The 17,888-nt window shown below is 44.9% G+C and overlaps 1 protein-coding gene across 1 annotated transcript; it reads right to left on the bottom strand.

Moving 5' to 3' along the window:
• Positions 1–3,860: 3,860 nt before the first annotated feature.
• LOC129504963 (membrane-spanning 4-domains subfamily A member 6D-like) lies at positions 3,861–14,253 on the bottom strand. Its single transcript, XM_055317869.1, has 7 exons — positions 14,162–14,253; positions 12,515–12,674; positions 11,076–11,210; positions 9,681–9,737; positions 7,116–7,328; positions 5,111–5,212; positions 3,861–4,287 (listed from the first exon to the last, which is right to left on the bottom strand). The coding sequence occupies exons 1-7, from the start codon at positions 14,236–14,238 to the stop codon at positions 4,192–4,194; spliced, it is 840 nt and encodes a 279-aa protein (XP_055173844.1). The 5' UTR covers positions 14,239–14,253; the 3' UTR covers positions 3,861–4,191.
• Between the last annotated feature and the right edge of the window lie 3,635 nt (positions 14,254–17,888).

The following is a 17,888-nucleotide window of genomic DNA, read 5'->3' as shown; positions in this document are numbered from 1 at the left end:
CCTGACATCAGGTATGGGCCAGGGCTGCTAATCATCTTGGACATGGGGTTATCTTCTAAGCTCATTCAGGGTGTTGAGAGAGTTTAGTTCCTAATGATGTTGGGAATGAGGTGCCATGTTCTGGCTGGCTGTCAACTGGAAGCCTCTAGGAGGCCATCCACCACCATCCATGGCCACGTGGCCCTCTCTACAACATGGCAGCTTTGACTTCTAGACCTAGATATAAGGGGCTTGTGTGATTAGGTCACGGCTGTTGGGATAGTCTCCCCTTGATTAACCCCAAATCAACTCCTAGTAATATTACTTATATCCTCAAAAGTCCTTTTGCCATAAACCATAATTTTGGGAGTGATATTTCATGATACTCACTAGTTTCACTCAAAACCTGTTCCCAAGGCAGCCCCAGTGGCCCAGCAGTTTAGTGTTACCTTCGGCCTGGAGATGTAGCGTCACATCTCCAGGTGTGATCCTGGAGACCTGGGATCGAGTCCCAGGTCGGGCTCCCTGCATGGAGCCTGCTTCTCCCTCTGCCTGTGTCTCTGCCCTGCCCCCCTCTCTCTGTGTCTGTCATGAATAAATAAATAAAATCTTAAAAAAAAAACCTATTCCCAAAATGGGAGGAGAGTTTTATACTGTAATATAATATGACACAATATATATAATTACATATTATATTAATATTATAATTTATTAATTTGTATTATATTGCATTATTATGTTAAGATTATATATATAGGGGATCCCTGGGTGGCGCAGTGGTTTGGCGCCTGCCTTTGGCCCAGGGCGCGATCCTGGAGACCCGGGATCGAATCCCACATCGGGCTTCCGGTGCATGGAGCCTGCTTCTCCCTCTGCCTGTGTCTCTGCCTCTCTCTCTCTCTGTGACTATCATAAATAAATAAAAATTTTAAAAAAAGATTATATATATATGTATATAAATGCATCAGGATAAGTAGGTTAATAGTGTTCAAATCTTTTATTTTCTTCTTGATTTTCTGTCTAGTTTTTCTTCCAGTGCTTGAGGATAAAATATGGAAACCCAATTTTGCTGAATTCTTTCAATCCTAGCAGTTTTTGCTTCCTATGATTGAAAGGGTCTGCTGTTAAGTACACATTTATTTACAATTGTTTCTGCCTGTCTGTTGACATTTTTATCATTATGACACATCCCTCTTTCTCTGTAATAATGTCTCATATTAAATATATTTTATTTCATATGAATACAGCCACTCCAGCTCCCTACGGTTATGGTTTGTGTCTTTTTGAAGATGCAAACGATAATAATTTCTGAAAGATGCATTGTACTCCTGACTGCTGACATATGCAGACAAAGTTTTCAGATGTGATTCTGTAGTGTCCAGTTAGCAACCCTCAGGGAGATTCTCCAGGGAAACTGACTTCTTATCCCCACCTGCCTTTTGATTTGGGGCGGGGGGGGGGTTGAGAAGGGGGGAAGTGTTTCTCTTTATCACCACTATATGTCAGTAGAGTCTCCTGTGCAGAAGCTCTGAAAAAGGCCCTTTCTTCTAAAATCTTCCTTTGTAGCAAAGGGGAGAGAAAATAACTGTGGTGGAAGATTCTTGTTTGGAGCACTATACAGATTCACTTGAGGAAAGGAAGGATTTTATGAGATGAAGCAGTTTTGAAATCCCAGGGGTGGATTGAGATTAAAATTGATTAGAGGATCAAGTTGGTGTAGGGGAGAAGGGGAGGTGGAAGAAAATAGAAATAAAACTCAAGGTAACTGAGCATCTTCAATGTGCCAGATATAATGGTGAGCTTTACACACGCATTTTCAATGTAGCATCGCATCTCCAGGTGGACGCCAGTCTCATTGCCCTCACGCTAGAGGGGTACTGCTACTTAAAGGACATGGATGCAGCTTGGTGGTTATGTTGAACAGAGGATGAGAACTGACCTTGAGTGTTGTTGCCTAAAGGGCTGGCCGCCTTTTCTGAGAAAGGAGTCAAAGCTAAGAGAGGCCCTGGAGGAGCTCCAGGTACTAGAGATTTATTATATTGGTTGCTCATGATGGAAGTGGTGGTGTGGTGTGGTGAAGATATGGGGGAGCACACCTACTGTGAGTGGAAGGAGGGTGGCCTATGGGGTTGACAGCCCCACTGGTAGCATGTCCACTGAGGAGGTGGCACCCTCAAAGGAGGGAATTTCTCTTTCCTACTCACACACTCACCTATATCCTCTACATTCTTACAGGCAGAGAAGGGCGTTCTTCCTTTGGTGCTCAGATAGCACTTAGTGCCTTGTATGGTGCTTCTCTATCTCTATTGTCATCTGTTTTCCTCCTTTGATTATGAATTCCCTGAAGCCAAGGAGTATTTCTTACTCACTTCTGTAATCCTGGCATCCAACCTGGTGTCTGGTACCCCCAAAGTGCTCGTAAATGTAGAACAACCATAATAAGCCAATAAATAAGAGGAATGGTGTCCATATGTGTGTGTAAGGAGGGAGAGCAGAAGAACGAGAGAAGACAATGAGGAGAGAGTTTGAAGAAAAAGCTAAAAGCAAAAACCAACATTCTACTCTCAGAATGAAGAATAGACTAGGGAAACTGAGCGCCAGATACGACACAGTGGGTCAAGGCAGGGAAAATATGAGAAAAATCTTCCAAAGAAACGGGGCTCATATAAAATTAGGAGGAGTCTTTCTAAACCAGCCTGTGTGTGTGTGTGTGTGTGTGTGTGTGTGTGTGTGTGTGTTGAGGCTTAACATTTACCCAGGAACAATTGTTCTTTCTTTCTTTGAAATCAGGAAAAAATATGAACTGGCTGTCTCTTGATAAGTATTCCAGTTAGCCTTTGTTTGCTTATTTGTTTTGTTTGAATGCTTGCTGAGGGAGAAGGGAGTTCAAATCTAGTTTTATATCTATCATTGCTGACTTACTCTCTACTTAAAAGGACAAGTAAAAAAAAGAGTTTCTAAAAACATGTAATGATGATTTTGTGATATTTGTAATAAGTATATACTTAGTCTTCCTTCTAATTCCTGGCACAGATCTGCGGAATCTCCTGATAGAGCTGTAAAGATGCAAATTTTTGTGTTAATGAATTGACTTTCAGAAAGCCCTCGGGGAACCTAAGATTGGGGTTAGGGAATGTTCCCAGGCAGAGAAACCAACCTTGTGATTAGAGGATGGGGACTTTCAGTACCCCTCCCCATGCCAACCTCTGGAAAGGAGACAGGGGCTAAAAATTGGGTGTAATTACCAATGGCCAAAGATTTAATCAATCCTGGGCATGTAGCAAAGCCTCCCTAAAATGCCAAAAGGGCAGTATTGGGATAGCTTCCTGGTAAACGCTGGGAGATTCGGGGAGAGAGGTGCTCCACACCCCTTCCCATTTCTTGCCCTCTGTTTCTCTTCCACATGGCGATTCTAGAGTTATATCCTTTTATAATTAACTGGTATTCTAGGAAGTGAAACATTTCTCTGAGTTCTGTGAGCCACTCTAGGAAATTCATTGAACCAAGGAGGGGGTCTTGGGAACCTCCATCTATAGCCAGTGGGTCAGGAGCTCAGGTGATAACCTGGACCTGCTACTGGCATCTGAAGTGGGAAGAGAGTGGTAGGGATGGTCTAGTAGAACTGAGCCCTTGACCTGTGGGGTTTGATGCTATCCTCAGGTGGAGAGATGGTATCAGCATTGAGTTAATTAATAGCTTGGTGGTGTTGAGAAACTACACATCATAGTAATCCAATAAAGATTTTATCTTGAAGCCAGTTCCTAAGGCAGCTCCTGGGACTTAATTGTAGGGGGCTTGTCTGCATGCCACAATGAGTAAAATCATGTGATACACTAGTGTCTACCACAAAAGAGTCTGAACACCACCTTTAATTGGTTAAGTCCGTTTTTCACTTAAGGGGGACATGAAAGAGTTTTCTCCTTGACTTCCCCAGGACCCCTGAATCACACCATTGTGTCTAGTTTCTTGGGAAATGTCCATTTGTCAGTCTAGTCCATGGTAATTCACGCATCTGTGCTTTGCCTCATGGCAAATCAAGAGACCGTCCTTGAACACACAATTCAGTAACATCAGAACAAATATATATTTTTTTGATATTCATTACATAAAAGCCTACATTTCAGAGAATTCAGGCTTTGCTTTCTTGAGTTGGGTTTCTTTGGTTGGTTTTGATATTTTATCATAAATACAAACTTCTGATGAATATTTCCCCTAAGAAGTCAATAGTTTTTCATATCCAGGGTCAGAAAATGCCTTGATGGGTATGCCGGATTCATTCTTGTTACCCTGAGGCAGGAAAAGCACACTCTAAAAGAAACAAAAGATATTAGTTCTTTATATCCATGTTCTTCATATGTTTGTTCTTCAGACTTCGCTCAGGTTTAGCTTCATATATATACATTTTATCTCAATGCCATTTCCTCCATCTTTGCATATGTACATATATGTAGCACACAAGAGGAGGATAGCATGTCGCTAAATTCTTTAAAGAAGTGCTGCTCATCAGCTCAGTATTTATCGTGCTTTCTGTACCAAAATGCTAGATAAACCAAGGCTTTTTAATTTAGTGAAATAAAGCCATGGGTCCATGGTGGTGGTAGGGTGCTGTGCCATGGAATTTGAAACAACAGTTTTTTTAAAAAGTATCTTTCAGGTGAAAAAAGAATTTTAAGATCACAGGAAGGTGAAACCAGAGCATAGGACATTTACAGAGTCCAGTCATGTGTGCAAATGCCCTTGACCAAGTCAAGGTTGTTAGACAGCCTAGGGCTGTGGTAGGAAGTGTTCTTGTCTGGAAAACACACAAACCGGGTCCTAGGGATCTGATCACAAACTCATCCTCAATGGCAGGCAAGCCATTCAACTTCCAGGTTTCTTCACTTACAAAATAGAAAGATTGAACCCGTCCACTTGTCAGGTTCAACCAGCCCATTTGCTTAGGCCTCAGCCGGTCAAACTGCCAACTGCTTTCCTCATCTGTCTTCCATCCCCACCCAGCCGCCTGCCATGTGTATCTCATGACTCACAACCCCCACCCTCTGCCACCCTTTCAGATGCTCAACACAGCCCAGAACCGGAGATCCCCCTGGCAGGACTCGGGGGGGGTGGGGGGGGTGGCCAGCACACTCACCCCAGTGAAGTCTGAGCGAGCCTGTTTCCACCAAACCACGGCAGCGAGCCAGGCCAGGCACAACTCCAGCACCGTGCAAATCAGCATCACAGACAGAGTTCCCTGAAATTCAGGACATACAAGGTGGGCGGTGCTTGAGTCAGCCCAAGCCATCATGCCTCGCTCAGTGGTGCCTGCAGAGGTGAAGACCACCTGCACCATCAGGGGATGATGAAGGAAGAAGAGTGAGACAGCGCTGCTCCTTCCCAGCCTAGCAGTTGGCTTCACTGGATCCCTCTGCTTATCTGTCCCCTCGAGAGGGAGGCTGAGCAAGAAGTACGGCAGCTACGCATAATCCATTTTGTACATTGTTTCTTATCCCACAGAGACACGGTGACGTCCGATGCCACTGTTCCCTCAGTGGGTGGTGCAATAACGTCCAGGACTGACAAGACAGCTTCCACCCCAGCCTCTCCTCTACCACTTAGTAGCTGTGTGAGCTGGAAATCTCCACATTTATCAGATGCGCACAATGATAATTGCTCTGAGGTAGTTGAGAGTCAATCAGGTTTTGACACGATGGGTGCAAGCCTTTTGAAAAATTCAATATTAGCACCCCCTTTGGATGGGCTTTCTTACCCTTTCTTGATGTCCGTGAGAGTTAGCAAGAACAATCGAGGCAATAAACAAAGCACACACAAAGGTGCCGCCATTGCTGACAACCCAAACAACCCAACAAAGATCCTGCACCTAGAGACCAGGCCCTACCACTTCGGTCCCAAGGCATCCTTCACGCAGACCTGGCAGCCTGATAGAACAGGAGAGAACACGTGATCGCACAAACCTCTAAGTCTCTCTACCTACAGTCCCGGAGGAAATACAGCTCGTTCACATTATCTGGAGATCATCCCGCAAGCACGTCCAGGATCATCCCTTTGTGTATAAAGCAAAGTCATTCCTCATGAATTCGTACTTTATCCATTACACAAAACCCTCCCGGGCCTCTCTCCAGGATTTTCCCAAGGTGCAGCTGCCTCCCCTCCCACGTGTTGGTTTATGCTAATTACTATCAACCTCATTTGCATGCACCGTTCCTCACTTTAATATGGTGAGCCTGGAGAAAAGCCCCTGGGCCCAGCTCCAAAAGGAATGGTGAGCAAGTGGGTCTTGACCAGCTCTGTCTGCATCTGGCCACCCTCCCCCTGTGGCCTTGACATAACTCACTTTGTGGTTGCGAGAGAAGAGACATTCTGTAACCTCTTTATTCTTATGTTGCTTGGGTCCCTCCCCATGTTTTCTGACCATATGCAAACCCTTAATGCTCCAACTTAAGGCATTAATATCTGTGAGCCAAACCTCATTGCTTTCTTTTCGTCAATGATGGCGATTGTAATCAGTTCCCATTCTCCATATTCCTACACTTCTCATCTCCCAGTTTAATAAATCCCACCTCTAAGTATCACAACCAACAATGATGTTGCCTTCTCACCCGATGAGAAGAAGAAGCGTCCTTTTCATCACTGGGGTCACTGGAAGGAGGAGAAGCCCTCACCTGTGAGGCCCTATTTCTTCCTCCCCTCTTCTTAGTGCTGGGCCCGATGTCTGCTGACACTGAGTTAACACCTCAGCACACATACTGTCCGTGTTTCCTGACCATTTGGGTCTTCCTGCTATGATCGTCTTTCTTAATTTACCTTCCTTCCGTATGCCAAGATTTTTGGTGGAACAAACATACTTTATGCCTCTAACAACAGAATTACTTTGATTATTAAGAAACTCTATCAGCAGTAAGTTTTAGTTTTTCATTATCAACTTGATTTGACATTTACTCTACCATTTCATCTCACCAGTGATGTAACCCCAGAGTCTAGCCCTTGTTTCTGTCATGCCTATTGTTCGTATAGCCCTGGCCTTCCCCCTGATGCCTGAAACAAAGAATTCAACAGATTTTCAAAAGAAGGGAGAAAAATGGTCGAGGATTTCAGAAACCTCAGAAGATTGGAACAGGTCACCTAAAGATACTTACGGCCAGAGTGCCTTTGGTCATGAAGCATTCCTCCTTAACTTCAGGGTGCATAAAATGGGAGAAATATTTATAGTGTTCATGTACTTCCTTATTGTCGTCCAAATCACAATTCCAAAAGGCAGGATCCAAAGCAGCCAGGTTGACAGAGAGGAGAACAAAACCCAGGAGAGCACATAGAAAGCTCAAAATGTTTGCAGCCACGGTGCTCTGAGCCTGCAAGACAATGGCTGAGTGAGCATCGCTCCCCATGAGCAACACAGACGCTCACCCCTTTTCCTGAGCTGTGTCCCTCAGGGGCTCGAGCGTTGGTAGACTTCAACCAGTGTGTCTCCCCCGGTCTCAGCAACATCCCTGAGCCTGGAAGCTCAGTCTCGGCTAAGTGAATGAATGGAGTTTTTCTCCCTCGGCAGGACTTTCTGCCCAGGCAAGACTTCAGTAGGCAGCAGAAAACATTGCTCTTCTAAATTCCTTCCCTGGGACCAACAGCAGGGCTTCATGTGGCCATGCCTGCAGGATCCCCCAAAAAAAAACATGACCAACGGCGGATAGGATTTCTCTTTCTCCCAAATCATTCAGAAGCCCATTGTGGAAGTCATTGGCCACACAGGAGGGGCTACTACTTGCACAGGGTCTCTTAAATTCTCATCCCCCACCAAAGATGAGTGTGGGGATATAGTTCTGAGGCTTAGGTGAGCACTGGTGTGGGCAGGATCTGGATGGTCCCAGCCAGGGGCCCCCTGTGAGTGTGGCCAGAGTTCTAACATCAGGCCCAAGGATGGTAATATGCATGAGCTGTGGGGGGAGGTAGAAGATGAGCCTGGATGTCAGGAAACGGAGGTCCTAGTGTGATCTTGGTCTGAGATCCTCTCTGTTTTCTGAAGTGTTCACTTCTTCAGTTTCATTTCTGTCTCTGGGTTTCATTTCTATATTTAAGAGGTGAATGAGAGCAATAAATACACTGGTATCAAAAATGTGTTCCCTTCTACCCCAACTCACAGAAGGGGGAAGAACTAGGGTTATCCTGAAAGTTGTATTTATGGGTAATTGTGGTCCAGGGCATACTCAAGAGCCATAAATAAGAATATTACTGAAAAAAAAAAGAATACTACATACTTCCATCTAGGTTCCTCCTCCTGTACTGGCTCAGCAGTTGGACTTGGGGGCGGGGGGGCTGTGGAGAATCAGCAGGGCATTCCCTGCTGACCCCCGATCCCTAAAACAATGACTCAAGTAGGGGCTCCTAGGTCTCTTGATAATCACAACAGTCATGATTCCAGAGGATATATTTCTTAGAGTGATTTAGGTTTGTTCTGGGACAGTCTTCTTCCCCAGCCTCCAAAAGGGCTGGGTGATGTGAGAATACAGTAGAATTGACGACAGGCTAGATGACTCTGCTGAGCCCGAGTGTAGCCACATTCCATATCCTTGAGTTCGGTGCCCTAGTCACTCTGGTATTGTTCTTCTCTGGGTAAAAGCTTCATATGCTTGCCCCAAAAATCTAGAGGTAGGGGGCTCCTGGGTGACTCAGCAGTTGAGTGCCTGCCTTTGGATCAGGTCGTGATCCCAGGATCCTGGGGTGGAGCCCTGCATCAGGTTCCCTGCTCAGCAGGGAGCCTGCTTCTCCCTCTCCCTCTACCGCTCCCCCTGCTTGTACTCTCTCCTCTCTCTGTCAAATAAATAAAATTTTAAAAAAGAAATTCAGTTTCTCAATTTCACTAGCCACATTTCAAAGTATCAGTTGCAACAAGTAACAAAACGGGCAGCATGACTATTGCATCTCCATCATCACAGGAAGTTCTACTGGACAGTGCCGACCTAGTAGTTTGGAGGCTAGGTGAGGGTTCCCAATGATCAATCTCCAAATTCTGGTGAAAAAGGGAGATAAATTGGCATTGTCTTGACCGGTTGCTCTAACATCCTCATGCCTTCGGGAAATTCTTAAGAGCAGAGCTTCCAAAATGTGTTTCTGGGCTGCTGTGTTACATGGCCTTCTCACACATGACCCCCAACATCAAACTACTTGTGGGATCTAAGATTGAGTGAAGACTTAGTGAAACTTTACAGAGTAGATCCTTTCTCCCTAGAATCCAGCTTTCCTTTCCCTGCCCTCCCAATTATGGTTTTTCTTAGAAGAGTTAAATGCAGGTAAAGCTGTCTCCTTAGCCAACATTTTGACTGGGTTCTCTCAGGGCTTTGGACAGATGGGCTTGCACAGTGAATCCACAACTAACAGACCTCTTCATAACACTGTCACTTTCTTTGTCATTGAAGGCCATTACCATTAAAAAGACATTCTGGGGAGACAGACGTTTTCTAGAATAGTTTCCTGAGCACCTGTCTAGGACATAATACAACACCCTGAATGAAGAGTGTGATTTAAGGTACAGTGGTTAGAGGAGTGTGCACTGGGCTGGAACATGTATGAGCCGGGCTCAACTCCTGACTCTGCCGAACATCTGCTCTCAAACTGAGTTTCCAAGTGTGTAAGGTAGAGACATTGACCTTGAGAGTTCTCCCTCAATTTCATTTCGATCCATGAGTTGTGGGTTTTGATTCTGTACTCACCAAAGGCTTAGTTGACTTTTTCTCCATGACGATTGATAGAATTCCAGAAATGACAAACTACTCAGAAAGGAGAGACAATGGCAAGGTTAGTTTCTACATAAGGTGTAGCCACAATGTTATTAGCAGGGTGTTTATGGAAAACTTCTATGGAAACAGTCCTGGGAAACCAAAGACCAACAATATAAGACCCAATTAATTACACGAAGCTCCCCCCACCCCTCCAGGCCACAGGGTTTTCAGAAAAGCATGATAATGTAGATATAAGTAGGAATCTATCCCAAGTAAACAAAATGAGGGTCTTAAGAGCCAGGAAAGAAGGTGTTTTTTAAACAGAGAAGAGAGTTTTTGAGTCAGACATCATATAGAGAAAAGTACAAAAGTAATGGTAAGGAAAAAGGAAGGAAAGGGGGCAGCTAACATATACAGGAGGACAGAGACACCACTTTAAGTGGGTGGCTCCTCAGGGTGGACTGGCAGCTGAGATCAGAGAAAAGACGAGCCTGAATGCAGAGAACCATTAAAGCTGTGTTCTGGAAATCAAAGATACTATTTTACAATATTCATAATCTGATAGGTTTGGGACAGCAAAGTCACAGAAAATTCTTTAACAATGGGAAAAAAAATGGACCACGCAGGGAGAAGAGAAGAAGAGATAAAGTTGTAGAATCCACAGCCCCAGCATTAAGCTTTAGGTCTGTCTAACTAAATCCTGGGTCCTCAAAATTGGACAAGGTACCTCTAGCGATGTGGGCTGTGCTTCATGACTTTCTCTCAAAGAGTAGAGTACGGCGGAAGGAAGAAGTGACCTTATGGTGCAGGCACCTGCTGCCTCTCCCTCGGCCACAAGGACAAGGCAAATGTCGTCTGTGAGAAATCGTGCTGATGGCAAATGTTCTTGGTAGATACCTCACCTCTGTCCCTCCCACCTGAAAATCCATCACAACTAGTCTGAACACGGGGAACAATACCAGATGAACCCAAATTTAGGGGCATTCTAAAATTCAAAGCATCCTGACCAGTGCTACTCAAGCCTACCAACATCCTCAAGGGCAAGTCTGAGAAAGCGTAGGGGAGCCGGAGGAGACACAATGACTAGGTGTCATGTACTATCTTTCATGGGATCTTGGAACCGATAGCAGGACAGACTTGGGAAATGCTTGAGGTGATGAGATGAAAAGTAAGATTTTCAAAGGAAATAATTATTTGAGCTAACCAAGAAATAGATTTAGAATCAGGCAAAGTCTTCCCTGCCACCCCATCAACCCCCTGGACTGAACACACACAGGGAAACCTCTTCGACCGTGCAGCAGAAATACACTGAGCTGCCAGCTGCAGAGCCTGCACTATGGCATCTTCTCCAGCACCCACCCCATCCTCCTAAGGATCTCTACTCACACACAAGGCTCCTATGAATGGGTAAGAAGTCTTCAACAGGACGGAAAGCACTGCGGTAAAGTGTGGAGAGGAGGGAGCGAATGCCAAAATAATTCCCAAGATCAACAGCATCGCTCCACACAGGATCTGAATGGTCTGTTGGAAGTAGGATTAAAGTCAGCATTTGGAAATTTGGAAAAGCCTGCATCTTTGTCTCTCCCAGGGTGCTTCACTTATCACCCTCTGCTGGACCCAGCAACGGATACAGACATTGTAAAAGCTCCGGAGTGAGAGCTCTGCAAAGAGCTGGAGGAGATGCTGCTGAGCCTCGGGAAGCTGCTGTCTCGGGCCGCCTGACCAGTGTCTGGCAAGCCCTCAGGCATCTCTGCCTCTCTGGCCCTTGTCTGCTCGTGCTGGTTGCTCCCAGCCCCATGCTAGACCTTTTAATCTGGCTCTCTGGGTCCGTTGCTACCAACTCTCCTTCTACATCTTATGGGAACAGGTGACATTTGAGAGCCCTCACACGCACTCTTAGCCCTGGTGGTGTGCAGGTGCCTCCTTACATACCCAGACCCGGCTGGACACAACAGAGAGCCAGCCCTCTGGCCAGCTCTTTGACCCCGATAGCTGAGGATCTTGGCTTCCAAGTGGCCACGTTTTCCTCCTTGACATCCACCTCAGATATTTATGGCCCTGCTAACACTTACCAAGCCAAAGTTTCCAAACATTATGTCCCACAAGGCTCCTAATAACCCACAGGATCACACATACAAGGCAAAGTAACCACTCCCACCAGGTTCTGCAAACTTAGGTCTTAGAAGTGTGGGGGCAATTCCAGGAGGCAGGCTCTATAGTTCCCTTCCAGTCCCAGATATATCACTACTTGCCCTCCTCCCTTTGCTCCAAGGAGCTTCTTTAATAAATCATTCATGAGAGGAGAGAAGCCAGCAAAAGGAAAATATCTCTGTTCTCAGAAAGGAAGTTTATTTCCTATAATTCGCAGTGAGAGAAAAAATTCCCTTAAAAAAAATAGATTCTTAAGCATGCAATTGGTGAACACAGAGAAAAAAAAGTACCTAAAATATGAAATTATTTACCAACATTACTTTTGTAAAAAAAATATATACAGATGTACAGCTTTTTGTATGCCAATTATTCCTCAAGAAAGTGTCTTTTTTTAAAATAGGAAAATGTTGAGAAGTGTGCTATTGCAAACAGGCAGAAACATCGCCCAAAAGTCAATTGCTCAGATTCAGAATAGGAGAAAAACACTTTAAACATCATGCGTTGTCTGGGGAACATTCAAATGACTCTCCAAGTGGCTTCCACTGGTCTGCCCTTCAACCCAGATTTCCTCTGGCAAAACCTAAGAGCCTCCAGACTCATGATGTAGACCACATGAGTTGTCTTTCCTACGCCCCCTCCCCATCCCATTCCAGCATATTTTGAATTGGACTTACCCCAAAAACTTTGACCTCTGCCTTTAGACGTTTCTCTAGGCTGTCTTGCCTCTGCTTGGTAGGTTTGGGTTCCCCTGTTTGGGGGAAATTGATGCCATTTGGTGTCAGAACTATGATGGTCTCACTGGCCATGGGTTGTGAAATGATGGTGCCACCGATACTGGAAGAGAAAATAAATTCAGCTCTAAAAAAGTTTGGAGTTCCCAGGTCTCCGCAAACCGGAAGCCAGTATTTTCCCATCAGTCCTGACTTGACCTATCCATTAGGGAAGGAAGCTGATAGCATGGAACTGTGAAAACCACAAAAATCTAGTATCATGAATATTGACCACAGTTGGCACATTCCATTCGTTCTAGACAAGACGCCTATCACAGGGAAGCAGCAGCACTGATCTTGAGAGGTCTCGCTGTCCAGTGCCAAACGGTCACACAAAACTTGCAATATGTAGAAATCTCTTTCCTCTTGTTCTACCCACAATAACTGAATTGCCAAATATTCAATGGATTTCACCCTCAAACTTTCCTGCGGTTCTTTTGGTCAATGTCTTCCTATTCAGGTTCTGCAGATCTCATGTTCTATTCATTTTTTTAGTTCAATAAGAATACATACTAGGATTAATCTTAGGTATTTTTTATTGTATTTTACTGGACATTATCCTGTAATGCCTTTTACTTTTTTTTTTTACTTTTTTTGTAGTACAGTTTGTTACATTTATTAAAAATTTAATAAAATGCATGTGCCTATCTATTCTTTTATTTTTTTTAAGTAAGCTCTATATCTAATATGGACTTTGAACTCATGACTCTGATTCCAAGAGTCACATGTTCTACTGAGCCAGCCAGGTGCCTCCATCCCACAACACCTTTAATCTTACAACAACACTCTACATTAGTTAGTGCTTTAGATAGCAACACCATATTTAGTTAGAGAAACTCTGGACCAAAAAGTTTATTATGAGTGGAAATAAAACCACTTTGTCTATATGCATGGGAAAGAGTTAATGTTGACGAAGTATTTGCAGTTATAATGATTCCTTGGGCAGTGTCACACACCCGGGGAGCGGTAGAGCCAGGGTTGGGCCCCAGCTCTCTCTGAGTCTGGAGCCTCTGCACTATTCATTAGAGCATGTGACCTCTTTGTCCATCCTCCCGGCATCAGACCCTGTGCCTGCGTTGAGTCAGTCTGGAGAAGCAGCAGCATGCAGAAGTATGGCAACAGGATCTGGAGTCATGAAACCCAGGTTCAAGGCTGGAGTCCTCTGGTTGCCCACCTCAAGGACCCAGTTACCTGCGGTGTTGGCGGTATTCACCATAGTAGCGGCAAGCTCAGCTTGGATTTCTGTTTTGCAGCACCAGTCTCAGCCCAGGAGCGCCTGCTTTGCGCAGGGCCCAAGAGCATCCGAAGAGGCAGGAGCTGTGCTCCCATTAATCACATGGCCTCAGGTAAAGGGCTCACCGAGATCACACAGAAAACAGCAGAAAGAATTAAACCAGATACTCCTTCCCTCTGTTCACTCAATTTCCAAAATACTCTGGTCCCCCTTCACTTCTTTCCAGAAGCTTCCAGTCAAAGATCCCCTCTCAGGGAAGCAGAGCAGAGCAGTCCCAGAGAGTGGAACTTTGAAAACAGTCTCTCAGCACTGCCTACCTGTACCTGTGGATCAGCACATGGGTTCCCGCTGCGTGCTCACAGACGCCCAGGAGACTGTAAGTCTGGGCTCTCATGCACTCCTGTAGAATATTTTACTTGTCTTCATCTTTGGAAAGTCACCAGCCCTTCCTTAGTCAAGAGTTTACACACAGGATGTGATACTAAACAGATTGTAGATTTGTGAAATGTGCCTGCACTTGCTTTTTTCCCCACAAACTCCTACATCTTCAGAAAAGTCACAAGTAGAGCCACCTAATGACTGGAAGTATCCCAGGGCGCGCTCTGTGTGCATTGCCTACCTGTTTGATGCTCAAACAGTGGGGTGCAGTCCTGTCCTGGGCTTTGACAAAGCAGGAGCTCAGCCCCATTAGGGACAGCCACAGCCTCTTCCTCTGCGGTGGAATGTGCTAGTCACCAGTGAAATCTATAGCCCAAGCAAAGATTCTCTCCACACTCTGTCTTCTCCTCTCTACTGTTATTCCTGCAAATGATTCCAGAGGAGTTGCAAGGATTGCATGGCACAACACACATAAGGAGCCTGGTACCGTACCGAGTCTGAACTCTCTAACCCAGCTTGGAGGGAAAGGCCTAGGAGAGCAGTCAATACCTGTGTCAGTAAATTGACAGCTCTTCTCACGTAGAAACACTAATGACATTTTGGATTGGATAATTCCTCGTGGCAGTGCAAGGAGGTCCCATCCTGGGCACCACAGGATGTTTAACAGGATCTCTGGTCCCTACTCCCTAGAGGTCAGGAGCACAGCTCACCCCAGATGTGATCAGTAAACACGGTGCCAGATACTGACGATGTCCCCTGATGGAGAGCTGATGAATCTCCTCTTTGACAACCACTGATCTGAGAGAAACTTTTTTTCTGTGACTGCTGCATAAAGGCAAGCATGTAAGAAATGAAGCATTATGGTCCTTAAACTCATTGATTTCTCTGGTTTTTATTTTTAATCATGGTAAAAAAAAAACATACACACACACATATAATTTACCACCTTAGCCATTTTTAAGTGTATAGTTCAGTGGTGTTAAGGATATTCACCTATTCACCTTGTCCTGCAACAGAGCTCTAGAATATTTCCTTTCTTTTTCTTTTTTCTTTCTTCTTCTTTTTTTTTTTTTTTTTTTTTTTTTTTTTTTGTAAAATGAGAGATCTATAGCCAATGAATGGCCACTCCCCGTTTCCTCCATTCTCAGCCCCTGGCAACCATCACTGTGGCTGTTTCTGTGAATCTGACTACATGTGACATGTCCCATGCATAGAACTCCATCATGTTTGTCCTTTTCTGACTGGTATATTTCATGTAGCAGAATGTCCTCGAGGTTCATCCAGGCTGTCACATGTGATAGGATCTCCTTCTTGTTGAAGCCTGAATAATATTCCATTGTCTACATGTCACTTTCGGTTTATCCATTCATCTGTCAATGGGAATTTGAGTGGTTTCCTTGACTACTGTGAGTAATGCTGCCATAAATGTGAGTGTCGCATCTTTTTGAATTAAGATAATTCGTAGCTCTCCTTTTCCTTAGAGCCAGTTTCCAAACATTTATTTTGGTTTGGTTGTGCCATGCTTTCCTGTTTCTCTCTATGCCTTGGGATCTTTTGTTGACTTGGGGAATTTGGAAAAAAAAAAAAAAGTCACCTCCTCCAGTCTTTCGAACTGGCTTCCTAAAGGGGAAGACCTTTGTCAATCAGCATAGCTCAAGGTTCTGGGGACCTTTCCAACCTTTTCTCAGGATGTGTGTGAGACATGTACATAAACTTCCCAGTTAGGGAGGTTTCCTTGCTTCTTCTCTGGACCCATGCTCTTTCTTCCCCTGATGTCTGCATGCTGTGCTACAGTCACTCTGGTACTGTGACAAGCCACAGCACTTGCTTTCCTCTTAGATACCCCCAATTTCACATCACAACTGTGCAGCTTCCCTCAGCACTCCAGATCCGGTGAGACAGAAACTGATCCCTCTGGCAACCCCTTGAAAATCCTGAATGCTGGACACATGTTCTGTGCCTCCATTCTTCTTTTCCTCCTGAGCAGAGAGCTGGAGTTGGGAGTTTTCTCCTGACTAGGGTGGGAGAAGTGTCACATGTTTTCCCACCCACTTAGATGCATGTCTTCTTGGTTTTGTGCTTGCCTAGGGTGTTGTGACCTCTTAACTGGTTTCCAGAGGGCTCACAAGACAGTTTGGTCCATGGAGTGTTAATTTGCTGTTTCCATGGGAGAAGGGGGGGCTGGGCCTCCCTATTTTGCCATCTTGCTGATGTTACTAAAGTTAATTTCTTGTTATAAGACTTCGTTCTGCTGAGAGGTGGAAAGTCTCCCTTCTACTTGTGGCAGGGCCTGCAAGCAGGTCTTTATCTAGTTGAGTTGGGGAGTAATTTTGGTGTTCACCTATCAAAGAGGGTCATTGTTCCAATGATCGACTTGGAAATTAAGAAGTCCCAAACTCAAAAGAAACAGTCAACAAAACTCAAAGACAACCTACAGAATGGGAGAAGATATTTGCAAATGACCTATCAGATAAAGGGCTAGTTTCCAAGATCTATAAAGAACTTATTAAACTCAACACCAAGGAAACAAACAATCCAATCATGAAATGGGTAAAAGACATGAACAGAAATCTCACAGAGGAAGACATAGACATGGCCAACATGCACATGAGAAAATGCTCCACATCACTGGCCATCAGGGAAATGCATATCAAAACCACAATGAGATCCCACCTCACCCCAGTGAGAATGGGGAAAATTAACAAGGCAGGAAACCACAAATGCTGGAGAGGATGCGGAGAAAGGGGAACCCTCCTGGACTGTTGGTGGGAATGTGACCTGGTGCAGCCACTCTGGAAAACTGTGTGGAGGTTCCTCAAAGAGTTACAAATAGATCTGCCCTAAGACCCAGCAATTGCACTGCTGGGGATTTACCCCAAAGATGCAGATGCAGTGAAACGCCGGGACACCTGCACCCCGATGTTTCTAGCAGCAATGTTCACAGTAGCCAAACTGTGGAGGGAGCCTCGGTGTCCATCGACAGATGATGGATAAAGAAGATGTGGTCTCTGTATACAGTGGGATATTGCTCAGCCATTAGAAACGACAAATACCCACCATTTGCTTTGATGTGGATGGAACTGGAGGGTATTATGCTCAGTGAAGTAAGTCAGTCGGAGAAGGACAAACATTATATGGTCTCATTCATTTGGGGAATATGAAAAATAGTCAAAGGGAATAAAGGGGAAAGGAGAGACAATGAGTGGGAAATATCAGAGAGGGAGACAGGACACGAGAGACTCCTAACTCTGGGAAACGAACTAGGGGTGGTGGAAGAGTAGGTGGGCGGGGGGTGGGGGTGACTGGGTGACGGGCACTGAGGGGGGCACTTGATGGGAAGAGCACTGGGTGTTATGCTATATGTTGGCAAATTGAACGCCAATTAAAAAAAATAAAAAGAAGGCCCAAACTCTTTGGACTCAACACCACCATCTGAGTCTTTGTTGTTTTAGCCAGGTCCTATCTGCATCTCAGCTTTTGTCACTGACTCCCTGCCCCCTCTCTTCTTCAGAACCACAAGAATCTTCTCAAGTTCCCAAGGACATCTGTTCTCTTAATTATCATGGTTACTTCCTTCCATTCCTGTTTCCTCTTGCACCTAAACACAGGAACCCTTCTCTTTCTGAAGCACCTATCATAGCTTCTTTAGTGCGATCTGATTGTTTG

The sequence above is a fragment of the Nyctereutes procyonoides genome, unplaced genomic scaffold (genome assembly GCF_905146905.1).
Source record: "Nyctereutes procyonoides isolate TBG_1078 unplaced genomic scaffold, NYPRO_anot_genome, whole genome shotgun sequence".
NCBI lineage: Eukaryota > Metazoa > Chordata > Mammalia > Carnivora > Canidae > Nyctereutes > Nyctereutes procyonoides.
This window is presented reverse-complemented; position numbering and strand designations above follow the sequence as displayed.